The sequence below is a fragment of the Oncorhynchus kisutch genome, linkage group LG25, assembly GCF_002021735.2.
Source record: "Oncorhynchus kisutch isolate 150728-3 linkage group LG25, Okis_V2, whole genome shotgun sequence".
NCBI classification, from domain to species: Eukaryota; Metazoa; Chordata; class Actinopteri; order Salmoniformes; family Salmonidae; genus Oncorhynchus; species Oncorhynchus kisutch.
Window position 1 is genome coordinate 4909474 of NC_034198.2, and position 15154 is coordinate 4924627.

Here is a 15154-nt window from a genome sequence, read left to right on the forward strand (position 1 = left end):
ACATATACTGTTAGAAGATGGTACTCTTATAACAACAGGCCTGAAGTGCTTGTGGTCTAGGATCATTTATTTCCAATCATGGCTTGTGAACCGAAAGGTCAACTAAAACTAACTGAAACCAGATGTATTATTACACATTCATTTCTTTATTATTCATTATTTAATTTAATAACACATTATTTACAGGATGAGAGAGAGAGAGAGATAGAGAGAGGGAGGCATGCGTGTCGGACAGAAGTAGTGGGCCGTACAGTCCAGTGAAGGCTTCCAGTTGAGCAGCCTGTTTGAGTTGTTGTCAGGCCCACCATTTAAGTGGAACAGCAGAGCAGCAGACCAGAGGTACGATATTTACCATAGATCACTGCCATCTGAACTGAAAGAAAAAGACACAAAAAGTCAGTACGTCAAACGCACTAAACTACAGTGATCAAACTTAGATATTGCTATTCATTGTTGGCACTACTTTTTGGAATTTCAGAATGGATTGGGTTAATTCCACAAATTAAATTCTAATTCAATTACCTCTCCCCGTAAATTCAATTTAATTCAAATTCCAGATCAGTCATTGAATTCAGAGATAATTCAATTCCTCTCAATTCCAATGTTAGGTAGATTCCAATAAGTCAATTCCAACTAAATGTAGTTTAGGGGCCCTAAAAGGCTAGGCCTGGGGCTTTGACTGCATGTGTGGGTAAAGTTGTGGTTATGCAGACCCTGTAAGGACCGATGCCGGAGATAAGAAGCAGGTACGGGGAGTCAACATTTAATTAGGAACAGACATGAAACAAGACAGGAACAGCGTTAGCAAAACAAGGACGATTGACAATCAATGCTGAAGCGGGGAACAGAGCAGGGGAACAGACATATATAGGGGAGATAATGACAGAGGTGATTGAGTCCAGGTGAGTCCAATAATCGCTGATGCGCGTGATGAGGGAAGGCAGGTGTGCGTAATGATGGGGAGCCTGTCACCCAGGAGCGCCAGGGGGGAAGAGTGGGAGCAGGCGTGACAGACCCATGAACCACTGCGTCTCCTTATGAGTTCAGATTTTTTGTGGCTCCCACCCCAATCAAAGTTGCCGATCCCTGATTTAAAACAAATCCTGCTGTCAATGTTTCATGCTAAGTGCATTAATTTCACTGCCAGGGAAATGCACAAATGCTGATTTCCAATTAAATTCCAAACATTAAATGTTTTTCCAATTCCAATTCAACTCCAATTCAAACAGTCCAAACAGTCTAATTCCACTTCGATTACAATTCCAAAACTTGAAGATTGTTGAATTTCGAATTGAATTCAATGTAAATTCTCCACGTCATGAGTGAATTCAAGAAATATTGGAATTGACCCCAACCCTGTGGAATTGACCCCAACCCTGTGGGTCATGTTGATATATTCAATGTATGATTATATTGGAACACCTCGGAGACGCAGTTATTTTGAATAACCATGTCCCCCAATCTCTTCCTCCTCTCACCGTGTTGTTAAGTCGCCTTCTGACTCGTCTCCAAACAGCAACCACGCCATAGCTGACTCAGGGGAAGACCTCTTCCCATACCTAGTGTACACAGAGAGGCCATCACTGTTGCTGTATGTCACCAAGAGATATACATTGCTTGCTGGAGTGTGCTGACAGGGGTCCTATGATCATAGCAAGTCCCCTTGTGTCCATGAGTAGCCTGCCCATCTCATAATTTACATCACCACGAATTCCAAGACACTAGTACCTCAATTCATCTTTCCGAGATCCCTTGTGTCCTATCTCCTCACCTTCTTCTCAACCGTATCGGAGGAGAAGATCCAACATCCTTCCCTTCGGACCTCCCTCTCACATACGTTTTGTGAAGAAGGCGAGGAGAGAGGATGCTAGGAATCGAGGAAAGATTAATTGAGAAAGAGTAAAAGTGTCAAGAAATTAAACATTCTAAGTGCTTATACCCTACTTCACTAATCACCAATGCCCTTTTAATTTCCAGAGGCAAGATCACATATTTATCATAGCTCCAAACGAGGAGAGATTTCCAATGTCCAATGCTCAGTAAGGCTAGCAATCCTCAGCTCCACAGGCAGCGCCAAGTCTTTTAAAATATCTTTACTGAAATCAATGCCTGGCCATTGTGGAGTGGTTCTCCCTTTGTGTGAGAACAGAGGGGCTGAACTGCATGGCACACAGCCCTTGCAGTGCATTGACAGCTCCAGCCCTTTTAATGATAGACCCTGCAGTTTTTAGACGTTTAATAGGAGACTGGTTCATGTTCCCTCAAACTCTACATGCCTACATGAAATCTCTCTCTGAGCAACAGACGTACCTGCACAGATACATACGCATAGATGCACAAGCAGTCACTCATATGCACACACAGATGGAGACTCCACATGCATGCATGGACACACACATATACACACACACACACACACACACACACACACGCACATATATATATATATATATATACCACTGTTGATATATACTGTTGACGCATGTTTCTGAGGACTTTGAGTGACAAAAATGTCAGTTGTGTGTGCATAGAAATGTAAGTTGCAGGGGGTTTTACTGGGGGTTTTACTGGGGGTTTTACTGGGGGTTTTACTGGGGGTTTTACTGGGTGTTTTACTGGGGGTTTTACTGGGGGTTTTACTGGGGGTTTTACTGGGGGTTTTACTGGGGGTTTTACAGGGGGTTTTACAGGGGGTTTTACTGGGTGTTTTACTGGGGGTTTTACTGGGGGTTTTACTGGGGGTTTTACTGGGGGTTTTACTGGGGGTTTTACTGGGGGTTTTACTGGGGGTTTTACTGGGGGTTTTGATGAGATTCAGCCAAATGTTCCACTGTTAGTATTTTGTTAATGTTATTAGTATTCTTTAAAGTTACAGTTGCCAATGCTGCTTTGTGTGTTGTTTATCATATGCAGTGGTGACCTGTTTTGCATGTTATTTTGGCATTAATACGTGTCACATATCAGTTTGCAATGTAAATAAAAAAATAAAAATGGTTGAGTTAATAAAGCCTCCATACAAACATGGTCTCTTTTTTGTTTTGTTGAGTAAGGCAGGTGCAAAATGCAGGTGTTTCAGTCTAGCTCAGTGCTTTCTGTGGTGGAGGGGCAGCCAGCGGAAAATACAGAGCGTAAGGGTTCTCTAGTTGCGCCGTGATTGGCTCAGTGTTTTTTCACTCGTGGGGACACTACATCACTGCCAAATCTAACGGTAGAGCTGGAAAATTCAAGCCCCTTGGGTGATGCCATAGAGTTACATTAGAAGTGCCCATCCAAGACGGCTCAAGGTCATTGGCCACAGATAAAATTACGTCAAATCACGTTGTATCTACAGTAACTTTGATTGGACTAATCATGTCAACCTTATAATTTCTAAATCTTAGCCAGCAGTCATCTACATTAATCAAGTCAACAATATACTGGCAAATCCTTTTTAATCCTTGTCATATGAAGAGAAATAATGATAAGAAATTATAGATAAAACGTATTGGTGCTCATTGGCCATTGTACATAAACATTACACAACAGGTTGGAAATCTCAAATTCAACAATGACTGGTTTGGAAGGAATCAGTGGCTTAATGCAAGCATTGCAAAGCCATCACTAGCCTGCTATTCAGTGGAGTGGGTGTGTGGTCCCAATTCTCATTTAAGGTTCTCTTTCCCAAGCTTAAAATGATAAACATTCAACACTGGCCATGCTGTCACTCCAGCATGATTTCTGCCACGCTCAAAACAACTGTTAACTCAGAACTGGGAAATTTGACTTCAGTGATTTCAGGATAAATGGGAACTCAGGTAAAAACGAGCACCGACTGTGAAAATAAGTTTTGAATGGTCATCCAACTCGGAATTGTACGTATGGAACTTAGGCCTGTTTCTAGAGCTACAACCTGAAGATCACTGAAATCATCATGATTCGATCTTGTTTTTTTTCTTCAGAATTCCCAGTTGTCTTGAAAGCACCATAAATCCAGAGAATGCCAGACTTTGATGACAAAATTTGCCCACAAGAAGGACCGCTGCACCACCTTCCTGTTCAAGTGAGCACAGAACAAGAAGATGAGTCGAAAAATGTCATGTATGCTGCTGCATAAATGACGTAATATGCAAGGAAGATATGTATACTGTAGCTAAGAAAAAAATACAAAGTGTATGTTGTGTAGTAAGCTGTTAGTAGCTAATGTGCCTCGCCCTAATAAGTTGGTCTATTTTCCCCTCTTAATTTTGCCTACTGTTCTGACTTGGTGGTGTACACGTAGCAAATAGTCTGTTTTAGAGAAATGTAATCATTTAATATTGTAAGAGCTTTCATTGTCTGCTTATATGCCCCCTTTATTTATCCAACAGTTCTGACTTGGTGTACAGAGAGAACACTGTAAGAACGGCCCATGTTCTGAATTCTGTCACTGTACATTTCAAAAGTGCTGAACAAATAGTTACATTGACTATGTCCATCCTAGCTCACTCATTAATGTCTTAATTGAAATTACGGGTTGCCTCTTATCAGCTTGTCGTCCCCTTATGCTACAGTTCCTACATCTCAATTGTCAGTAGAAAGCATATTTGTTTAAGCAAGTCAGCCATATCAGCTCTGTTTTTTTAAAGGCAGTAAATGAGGCTGAATGAACTGTTTCGCTGCCAGACTAGGCTCTGCTGATAGCCAGCTTTAGCAGTGGTAAGGTGTTGGGACTGCTGTTGGTACAGCTTTATGTAGGCCCTAACAGTTTGTGGGCACAGTTTGTCACCATTATTGTGCAATTAATGTATTGTTTAGTGTTGTGTTGTGTTGTGTTGTGTTGTGTTGTGTTGTGTGTTGTGTTGTGTAGTAGCTTTACTGGCATGCATCCTCCCCACAAAAAAATGTGGATTTGCCCCACCAAGATTTACATGCTAAAATCTCCACTGATAGTATGCAGCATTATTCCGTACTGCCATAAGTGTTATTGCATTGGTTGCAAAAGTACTTCTGCAGAAGTGGTTTATTTGTTGTATTGTTAAACATCGTCTTTTGCATGCACACGCTACCACAACGTTTTCCATAGTGCCCTTTATTAAGGTGTTTTTTTCTGCCATTGGCGAGCTTCTAGAGACATCCCAGACAGCTCTTGGAGCTTGCTCATGCGCAGAGTAAATTACGACCCTATGGTAACAGGGCAGCTCTGATGAGGCCTCAGTCTGGCAGATTCTGGAGAGAGGGTGCCATAAATCTTGACACTTTGTCAAACCAAGTACTTGGTTTCTCTCTCTCTACAAGAGGTGAATGTTTCTGTTTATATTGATGCTGATAGTTATATAACTCTTAATTCTTAATACTGGTTAGTATGTGTTATATCTTTGTCTATTAGAACCACAACAATAAGATTCCAAGTCATTCGGATTACTAAAATCATAGAAATATCCAGCTGTTTGTGTGTGTGTGGCGGTGACTATTAAGAGTACAGCGCTGTGCTGGGCAGAACCAAACCAATCAGCTATAAGTATATAGCGGGTGAGGGCATTCACATTGACCACTCAGACGGGTGAGGGCATACCAGCCAATCGTTTTTACGTGGTACTTCTAGATGAATTTACTGACTAACAGTTTTTACATGGTCCGTAATTTTTCCGGATTTAGTGACCAATAGTTTTCACAGCTGTACTGAGAGACAGGGGCAATTCCTGTTGAGCTTTCCTCTTGCCCCAAGACACAGAGACAGGACATGCACTTTAGTTAATGCCTACTTTTTTTCTATCCAACACACCAGTCATTGGAGATCACACATGCACTGTACAGCAGCGCATCATTGCCTACAGCAGTCTTGCCCTTACAACCCAGGTTGAGGGAATAATGATAGCAACTCATTATAGATCAGTATAATGAAGCCAGACCAGACCAGACAGATCAGGTATATTTGCCGGTAATAGCACATCTCCATTACACAGACCAAGGTCTCAGTGGAGCCATTATAGGTCTCTATCGCTGAACGCAAGGTAGGTCAGTGATGGAGCAAAACCAGACTCCTTTCCTTTCCATACCATCATTATTTTTAATAACTACACTCTGCGATCTCCAAATACTAATCTCTCTGCTGCATATGTGGCTTTCCAAAACTGGAATTAAGTTATGTTATCACAGTGTTCAGAACAACAGGCTGGTCGGAGAGCCAAGACATCATTATCCTCAGGCTTAGTTCAAATATCCTCTATAGAAAATGTTGTTGTCATACGCACATCTTTAAAAACTTAGGTGCTGGGCTAATAAATAACATTTGTAAAGAATCATAATGAATCACAGAGGTACATATGGTCATAAACGATTATAATCAAAAGAGTAAAACCCACAAATTCAGATATACAAAAAGTTCCATATCAGATTATGCATATTGTTTATGAGTTGGCGCCACATATTTATGAACAGCTGTGCCTGGTGTCCTTTGTGGTGTGCTCTCTCATGAACTGATATGATGTATTCAGGTGAGAGGACACCTGGGGCAGTTGATTTGTGACTTGCCCTTCGTGCCCACTCCCATACCCTATAATTTTGTATTTCTTTGTGACTCGTTTGTATATAGGTAGAGCAGACAAGCCACATGCCTGATTGGCAGATGACTGGCAACCCTGATTAGAAGCACCTACTGCTCATCGGTTGTTCTCTACAAATGCTGTTTTGAATTCAAATAAAATTGTACCTACACACTGAAGAAGGCTGAAACCTCTGTGCAAACCATCCCTGATGCAATTAAAATAATTTAAGTACGCTTTAGGCAACATCTTTTTGAGTGTGAACCCATTACACCTTTCTGTTCATAAAGGATTATAAAGTGCCTTCGGAAAGTATTCAGACCCCATTAACTTTTTCCACATTTGGTTAGATAAATATGATATTTACATATTACACTACTTTGTTGAAGCACCTTTGGCTGCAATTACAGCCTTGAGTCTTCTTGGGTATGACGCTACATGCTTGGCACACCTGTATCTGGGGAATTTCTCCCATTCTTCTCTGCAGATCCTCTCAAGCTCTGTCAGGTTGGACAGGGAGTGTTGCTGCACAGCTATTTTCAGGACTCTCCAGAGATGTTCGATCAGGTTTAACGCTGGGCTCTGGCTGGGCCACTCAAGGACATTCAGAGACTTCAGAGACTTTCAAGACAACTCCTGTGTTGTCTTCGCTGTGTGCTTAGGGTCGTTGTCCTGTTGGAAGGTGAACCTTCGCCCCAGTCTGAGCTGGCTGTAGTGTTTATGGACATATTCAATCTCTCCATATCCCAGTCTGCTGTCCCCATGCTTCAAGATGTCCACCATTGTTCCTGTACCCAAAAAATCAAAGGGGACTGAACAAAATGACTATCGCCCCGTAGCACTCACTTCTGTCATCATGAAGTGCTTTGAGGGACTAGTTAAGGATCATTTCACCTCTACCTTACCGGACACCCTAGACCCACTTCAATTTGCTTACTGCACCAATAGATCCACAGACGATGCAATCACCATCGTACTGCACACTGCCCTATCCCATCTGGACAAGAGGAATACCTATGTAAGAATGCTGTTAACTTCTTGGTGACAGGGGGCAGTATTTTCACGTCCGGATGAAATGCATGCCCAAATTCAACTGCCTGCTACTCATCCCCAGAAGATAGGATATGCATATTATTAGTAGAAAAATTATTTTTAGTAAAACACTCTGACTGTTTGAATCATGTCTGTGAGTATAACAGAACTTATTTAGCAGGCGAAACCCCGAGGACAAACCATTCACTTTTTTTGGGGGTGTCACTCTCTTTTCAATGGATTTTCATTGGGAATCCAGATTTCTAAGGGACCTTCTTGTAGTTCCTACCGCTTCCACTGGATGTCACCAGTCTTTAGAAATTGGTTGAGGTTATTCCTTTGTGTAATGAAGATGTAGCACTGTTCAGAACGAGGGTCACTTGTAGTGTACTGTTAGATAGAGGCACGTGACCAGAAAGCTAGCTACAGTTTGTTTTTGTCCTGTATTGAACACAGATCATCCCGTCTTCAATTTGATCGATTATTTACGTTAAAAAATACCTAAAGTAGTATTACAAAAGTAGTTTGAAATGTTTAGGCAAAGTTTACAGGTAAACTTTTGAGATATTTTGTAGTCACGTTGCGCAAGTTGGAACCGGTGTTTTTCTGGATCAAACGCTCCAAATATATTGACATTTTGGATATATATTGACAAATTCTATCGAACAAAAGGACCATTTGTGACGTTTATGGGACATATTGGAGTACCAACAAAAGAAGCTCCTCAAAGGTAAGGCATGAATTATATTTTTATTTCTGCGTTTTGTGTCACGCCTGCAGGGTTGAAATATGCTTTTCTCTCTTTGTTTACTATGGTGCTATCCTCAGATAATAGCATCGTTTGCTTTTGCCTAAAAGCCTTTTTGAAATCTGACATGTTGGCTGGATTCACAACAAGTGTAGCTTTAATTTGCTATCTTATATGTGTGATTTAATGGAAGTTTGATTTTTATAGTAATTTATTTGAATTTGGCGCTCTGCATTTTCTCTGGCTTTTGGCCAGGTGGGACATATCCCAGAGAGGTTAACTGACTATAGCTCAGCATTTAACACATAGTACCCTCCAAGCGCATCATTAAGCTTGAGGCCCCGGGTCTGAACCCCGCCCTGTGCAACTGGGTCCTGAACTTCCTGACGGGCAGCATCCCTGGTGGTGAAGGCAGGAAAAAACACCTCCACTTCGTTGATCCTCAACACTGGGATCCCACAAGAATGAGTGCTCAGCCCCCTCCTCTACTCACTGTTCACCCATGACTGAGTGTCCATGCACGCCTCCAACTCAATCATCAAGTTTGCAGACGACACAACAGTAGTAGGCCTGATTACCGACGAGACAGCATACAGGGAGGAGGTGAGGGCCCTGGGAGTGTGGTGCCAGGAAAATAACCTCTCACCCAGAGTAAACAAAACAAAGGAGCTGATCGTGGACTTCAGGAAACAGCAGAGGGAGCACTCCCCTATCCACATAGATGGGACTACAGTGGAGAATGTGGAAAGCTTCAAGTTCTTCGGCGTACACATCACTGACAAACTGAAATGGGCCACCCACAGAGAGAGTGTGGTAAAGAAGAAGCAACAGTGCCTCTTCAACCTCAGGCGGCTGAAGACATTTGGCTTGGCACCTAAAACCCTCACAAACTTTTACAGATGCCAGATTGAGAGCATCCTGTCGGGCTGTACCACCGCCTGGTACAGCAACTGCACCACCCGCAACTGCAGGTCTCTCCAGAGCCCCAAGCATCACCGGGTGCAAACTACCTGTCCTCCAGGACACCTACAGCAAACGATGTCACAGGAAGGCCAAAAATATCATCAAGACCAACAACCACCCGAGCCACTGCCTGTTCACCCCATTACCATCCAGGCACAGCTTCTATCTAAAAGCCATCTGACTGTTAAATCGCCATCACTAGCACATTAGAGACTTGAAATCATTGGCCACTTTAATAATGTTTATATATTTTGCTTCTCATATGTATGTATTGTATTCTATCCTATTATTCTGTATCTTAGTATATGCCACTCTGACATTGCTCTCCCAAATATTGATATATTCTTAAATCAATTCCTTTACTTTAGATTTGTGTGTTTTGTTGTTAGATATTAGTTGTTAGATATTACTGCACTGTTAGAGCTAGAAACACAAGCATTTTGCTACACCCGCAATAACATCTGCTAAACACGTGTATGTGACAAATACAATTAGATTTGATTTGATTACTTTGGAGCAGGTTTTCGTCAAGGATCTCTCTGTACTTCGCTTTGTTCATCTTTCTCTCGATCCTGACTAGTCTCCCAGTCCCTGCTGCTGAAAAACATCCCCACAGCATGATGCTGCTACCACCACGCTTCACCATAGGGATGGTGCCAGGTTTCCTCCAGAAGTGACCTGGCATTCAGGCAAAAGAGTTCAATCTTGGTTTCATCAGACCACAAAATCTTGTTTCTCATGGTCTGAGAATCTTTAGGTGACTTTTGGCAAACTCCAAGCGGGCTGTCATGTGCCTTTTACTGAGGAGGGGCTTCCGTCTGGCCACTCTACCATAAAGGCCTGATTAGTGGAGTGCTGCAGAGATGGTTGCCCTTCTGGAAGATTCTCCCATCTCCACAGAGGAACTCTGGAGCTCTGTCAGAGTGACCATCAGGTCCTTGGTCACTGCCCTGACCAAGGCCCTTCTCCCCTTATTGCTCAGTTTGGCCGGGCGGCCAGCTCTAGGAAGAGTCTTGGTGGTTCCAAATTTCTTCCATTTAAGAATGATGTGTTCTTAGGGACCTTCAATACTGCATAATTGTTTTGGTACCTCTCCCTAGATCTGTGCCTCGACACAATCATGTCTCGGTGCTCTACGAATGATCATATGGGCATGTATTCCAGCAGTTTCCAATGTCATCTTTTTTTACTGTTGCCTAGGTTTTAATTTGGACCAATTTGTATATAATTCTTTGACCATGATTGACTATGCACAAAAGTGAATTATATATTTTGGGATGTGAGCACTCAGCCTGTTTGACCTGAGGAAGATCCGTTTCAATCTAAACGTTGTCAATAAAGTTGCGAATTTGGAGCATAAACAGTGTGTGGGCCTTCCTGTTCATTATTAGTTAACATACCCCCCCACAACTTCTCCTGTGTCCTTGCCTATAGTGGTCATTTGACCTCTTAAGATTATCAGCAAAATTTGATTGGAATTTATGGGGGGCATTTTTTTGTGATTTTTTTTGTATTCAAATTGAATGAAGGAACATGTAATCAATCTATTGGTTGTTAGTAGGAGCTTTACGCTTCCTGAAAACCCAATAGGCTGAAATGTTTGCTTTGTTAGAGTGCTGACTCACTCACCTCTGTCTAGTAATGAGGTTTATGTAGTGTCGCAGCGCCGTGTTGTATCTGGCCCATTCCTCCGGAGGCGCGTTGTTGTCGGGGCTCACAGGCTTGGGCGGGTAGGCATCTGCGAAGGTGCCCAGACTAACCAGCACGCACACGAGGAGGGCTACGAGGATCAACCAGGGTCTCAGTATGTTGGCCATCTGTAAATAAAGAATGTAGTCAAACATTTCCCTGAAAAACAAAACTATGTCCAGCAGTTAAGGTAAAGCTTTTGATGAGTAAGATTTTGTATTTTTGAATGGAGGATTCATTAGAGACGCGTTAGTAGGTGCTCGGTCTATGGTGCCGAAATGTGTGCCAAAGTTGTTTACGAAATAAATAAATTGGTCTTCAACCTATTGATTTTACAGTGCTAGGTAACAGTCTGGAAATGTTAAGTAATGATAATGAAGAATCGCTTTTGTACTCTAACATTCGGACTTGCTACTGCAATTGGTCGTTCTTGAATTGCGGTGGCAGTTGCGTCCCTTGCCTTTGCAACCATGAAAAACACTTTCAAATGACAAACAGTTACACATGCATGTTTTTGTTTATATGTTCATGATGTGTCCCTAAGTGTTATGTAATTGGTGTTAACACTTTGAAAATTACTCATTACAAAGGATATACAAGGACCTTGAGCATTCCCCCCAGTGGCAAACTGTTTTTGGGGAGTGATCTTTATTAATAAAAATTATCAACTAATCACACCCTTTTAGTATGTCCTAAATTGTAGGATTCCATTGATTATGTGATGTGTCTAAATGTTACTAAGGGTTAATTCATTACCTTATATTTGGGCATTTGTTGCCTCCATTTAAGAAAATCCTCAATTATCAAAAATGTGTCATAGGTGTTATCATCATTGATGTTACTACTCCTAGGGTGAAGTCAGCATTAGTGGGACACTTTTTGGTGAATCACTATGTATAAAATCGAAATCAGCCTACCCTACTCAACTAATGTTTATTTCAATTAATGAAGGTTGTATCTACATGTTTATGATGAAACAAGTTGATAGTTTATTATTTGGTGGATGCTACAATCTCTAAAACAACATCAGACCCATACCTTTGCTAAAGTGTGTCTTTCAGTTGTAGTGGGACACTTTAGTAGATTTTTATTTAACGAGGCAAGTCAGTTAAGAACAAATTCTTATTTACAATAACAGCCTAGGAACAGTGGGTTAACTGCCTTGTTCAGGGGCATAATGACAGATTTTTACCTTGTCATCTCGGGGATTCAATCCGGCAACCTTTCAGGTTAGTGGCCCAATGCTGTCACCACTAGGCGACCTGCGGTCCCACGGCCCCCCTTCAGTAGATGAAGTAGAGAACACTTTGCAGGGACTTATAGATAACACACTCTCCATGCCCTTGCAAAAGTGATGTTGGGACATTCCAAGCTCTCCATGAAACTCGAACTAAAGCACTCTGGAGTCCGCACAGCTTTGACTTGATCCTGAAGCAACTCTATTATTCCCCAAATGTTGTCCACTTTCATAAACGTAACCTCTTTTCTATCCTTACTTTCTTACATGCCATTGTCCGTTGTTTCCTTTCTTCCCTACCCTTGTTATTGTTCTCACATTCCTTCCAATGTTATATTATTGTTATATTATGCTGTGTATGTGCTATATAGTGTCTAGAATACATTTTGAGATGTTATAAACTACCAAAACAACATATGTTAAAGGCCTAGTGCAGACAAATAACTGATTTTTCTGTGTTTTATGTACAGTGAGTGTACATACTGACCAGGTGAATCCAGCTGAAAGCTATGATGACTTATTGATGTCACTTGTTAAATCCACTTGAATCAGTCTAAATAAAGGGTTGGAGACAGGTTAAAAAGTATATTTTTAAGTCTTGAGACAATTGAGATTGTGTATGTGTGCTATTCGGGCAAGATGGACAAGACACAAGATGTAAGTGCCTTTGAACGGGTATGATAGTAGGTGCCAGGCGCACCGGGCTGCTGGGTTTTTCACGCGCAACTGTTTCCCGTGTGTATCAAGAATGGTCCACCACCCAATGGACATCCAGACAACTTGACACAACTGTGGGAAGCATTGGAGTCATCGTGGGCCAGCATCCCTGTGGAACGCTTTCGACGCCTTGTAGAGTCCATGCCGATGATTTGAGGCTGTTCTGAGAGCAAAAGGGGGAGGAGCAACTCTATATTAGGAAGATGTTCCTAATGTTTGGTATACTCACTGTATATCTCCACGCTATGAGGTTGGAATAATGTTGTGAAAACTAAGACGATGCCCTTTTAGTGTAAAAGCTGTATGAAAAGGCCGCCTGAAATTTCTGCCTGTTTTAGTGGGATGGAGTTTTAGACTTCCGTGGTGACATCACCATGCAATACATGAGTTAATAGACCAATAGGTCGTTAACAATAAAAAGTCACAATAGGGTGCAGAGCGTTCGATTTGCCTGCAGGGGGGCAAAGGAGACTTGCAGCTCGGGTAAAACCATTGACAACTGCGTGCCGTTATCAAGGGATTTTTAAATAAGTGTTAACTATTTGGTTGTAATATCATCCCCTCTTGAAGAGCATTGTCAAAACTAAAATGTGTAGATTATTCCATGCAAAACAATTGCACACATTGAGCTCTATCCTCAGAGTTATAGGCCTACAGCCAGTAACTGCTTGCCTTTCATGATCAGTAAACATCATGTAATCATGATCATGATAATGTAATTTCTGTCAATATTGGCCACTATTAATTGCATATTTGAGTGATATAAAAGTGAACTATACCTGACCAGTATGAGTGGTTTAAGGTTCATTTCCCATCCTTTGTGGGGTCTGCCTGTCAAGCAGCAGTAGGTGCATTCGCCAATGTAACGGTACTGTTACAATGCCTTCAGAAAGTATTCATACCCCTTAACTTACTCCAAATGTTATTTGTTTAATTACCTATAGTGGTGATGACAGTAGTCAGACTGACACCTTTACCACGACGATGTCAAGCACTTTCCAAAAGCCTAATCTCTGATGAAGCAAGCTAAGAGACACATTGTTTGCTTTAGCTATCTAGCTACAAGCCAAATGGATCTGGCTAGCCTGACTTAATTGAAAATACATTATCAAATTATGTTTGCTAATTGCTGTAAAACTCTGATGATAGAGCTAAATGTGTAATAATCGGAAATGCTAGTTCTGACTATGCTCTTCAAAAGGTGATGATATTAAAACCAGGTAGTTATAATGTTTATTTAGAAATCCCTTGAAAACGGCATGGATTTGTCAATAGTTTTAGCGGAGCTGGGGTCTCCTTGCCCCACAGCAGCCGAATCAAACGCTATTGTGATGTTTTCTGCAAATTACAGCTCATTTTCACTTTTCCCCTCCCCACTTAGACCACTCCCACACAGTCTTAGCAATAGTCTTGCTTGAGAAATTGAAAACGATCACAGTAAGGTACTTCATTGTTAGAAATCATACGATATTGAGACAAAAACGGCTGCATTGGAGATTTAATGTATTTTTGAATATCTAAAGAAAATTGCATTTATATTGATTAACAGATGTTTTGTGCACAGTACACATTTAGCAGAAAACCAATAGCATGTGTTGTGATTGGGTTGCAAAATGACCACAGTGCAGGACATTCAAACAGAATGCCCCACTACACCTGTGAGATATATTACAAAGCAGGACCAAAGAGTTAGTCAGATAACTTGTCTAATTGTTCTGAAATAACTTTCAAAAATGTTGAAAGATAAGCTTGAAATGGGCATGGTCTAACTGGCTCAAAAAACCCAAAACTCTAAGTTTAGCTTTCTTAATGAACCTGGAAATCAAGTTATTTCTGGTTGTTTTTCAAAATTAGCTGGCAAATTCATTGATACTGTTTTGTAGTATATCACTCTGATGTCTCACTTATTCTGACTTCACTTTACTGGTGGCACAATGTTATCATAATGGTAAAATATCATCAAGCTGCCATAGTAATTGATTTACAATGGAAATATATTATTTTATTTATTCAAATGTAGGCTAAGATTTTTTCTCTTCTAAAATGCATTGCCCAAAATGCTACCGCAATTCAAGAACGACCCAATTGCTAAAACTACCCCAACAGTCAAAACCTCCCAAACTCAGCCTTACATTGATAGTCTCAGAAAGCAAAAACTCACTTTTACTCACTTCGCGGCAGGCTTGCTTCCCAGGTTTTCACTTGGTTCTTGTTGTGCGTCTTGTTTTTATTCCCAAATCCCGAAGGTTTATATAGGCAAGGCTATGT

General features: G+C 41.3%; 1 protein-coding gene across 2 annotated transcripts; it reads right to left on the reverse strand.

Annotated features, from left to right (window-relative positions):
- Nucleotides 1-117: 117 nt before the first annotated feature.
- On the reverse strand, nucleotides 118-15154 carry LOC109875700 (peptide Y-like). Of its 2 annotated transcripts, none has more exons than XM_020468122.2 (4): nucleotides 15048-15154; nucleotides 10873-11060; nucleotides 1479-1559; nucleotides 118-373 (listed from the first exon to the last, which is right to left on the reverse strand). In XM_020468122.2, exons 2-4 carry the CDS (start codon nucleotides 11058-11060, stop codon nucleotides 349-351), a joined length of 294 nt encoding a protein of 97 aa, XP_020323711.1. In that variant the 5' UTR covers nucleotides 15048-15154; the 3' UTR covers nucleotides 118-348. The 2 variants fall into 2 exon arrangements, with proteins under 2 accessions (XP_020323711.1, XP_020323712.1); XM_020468123.2 differs by having other exon boundaries at nucleotides 15058-15153.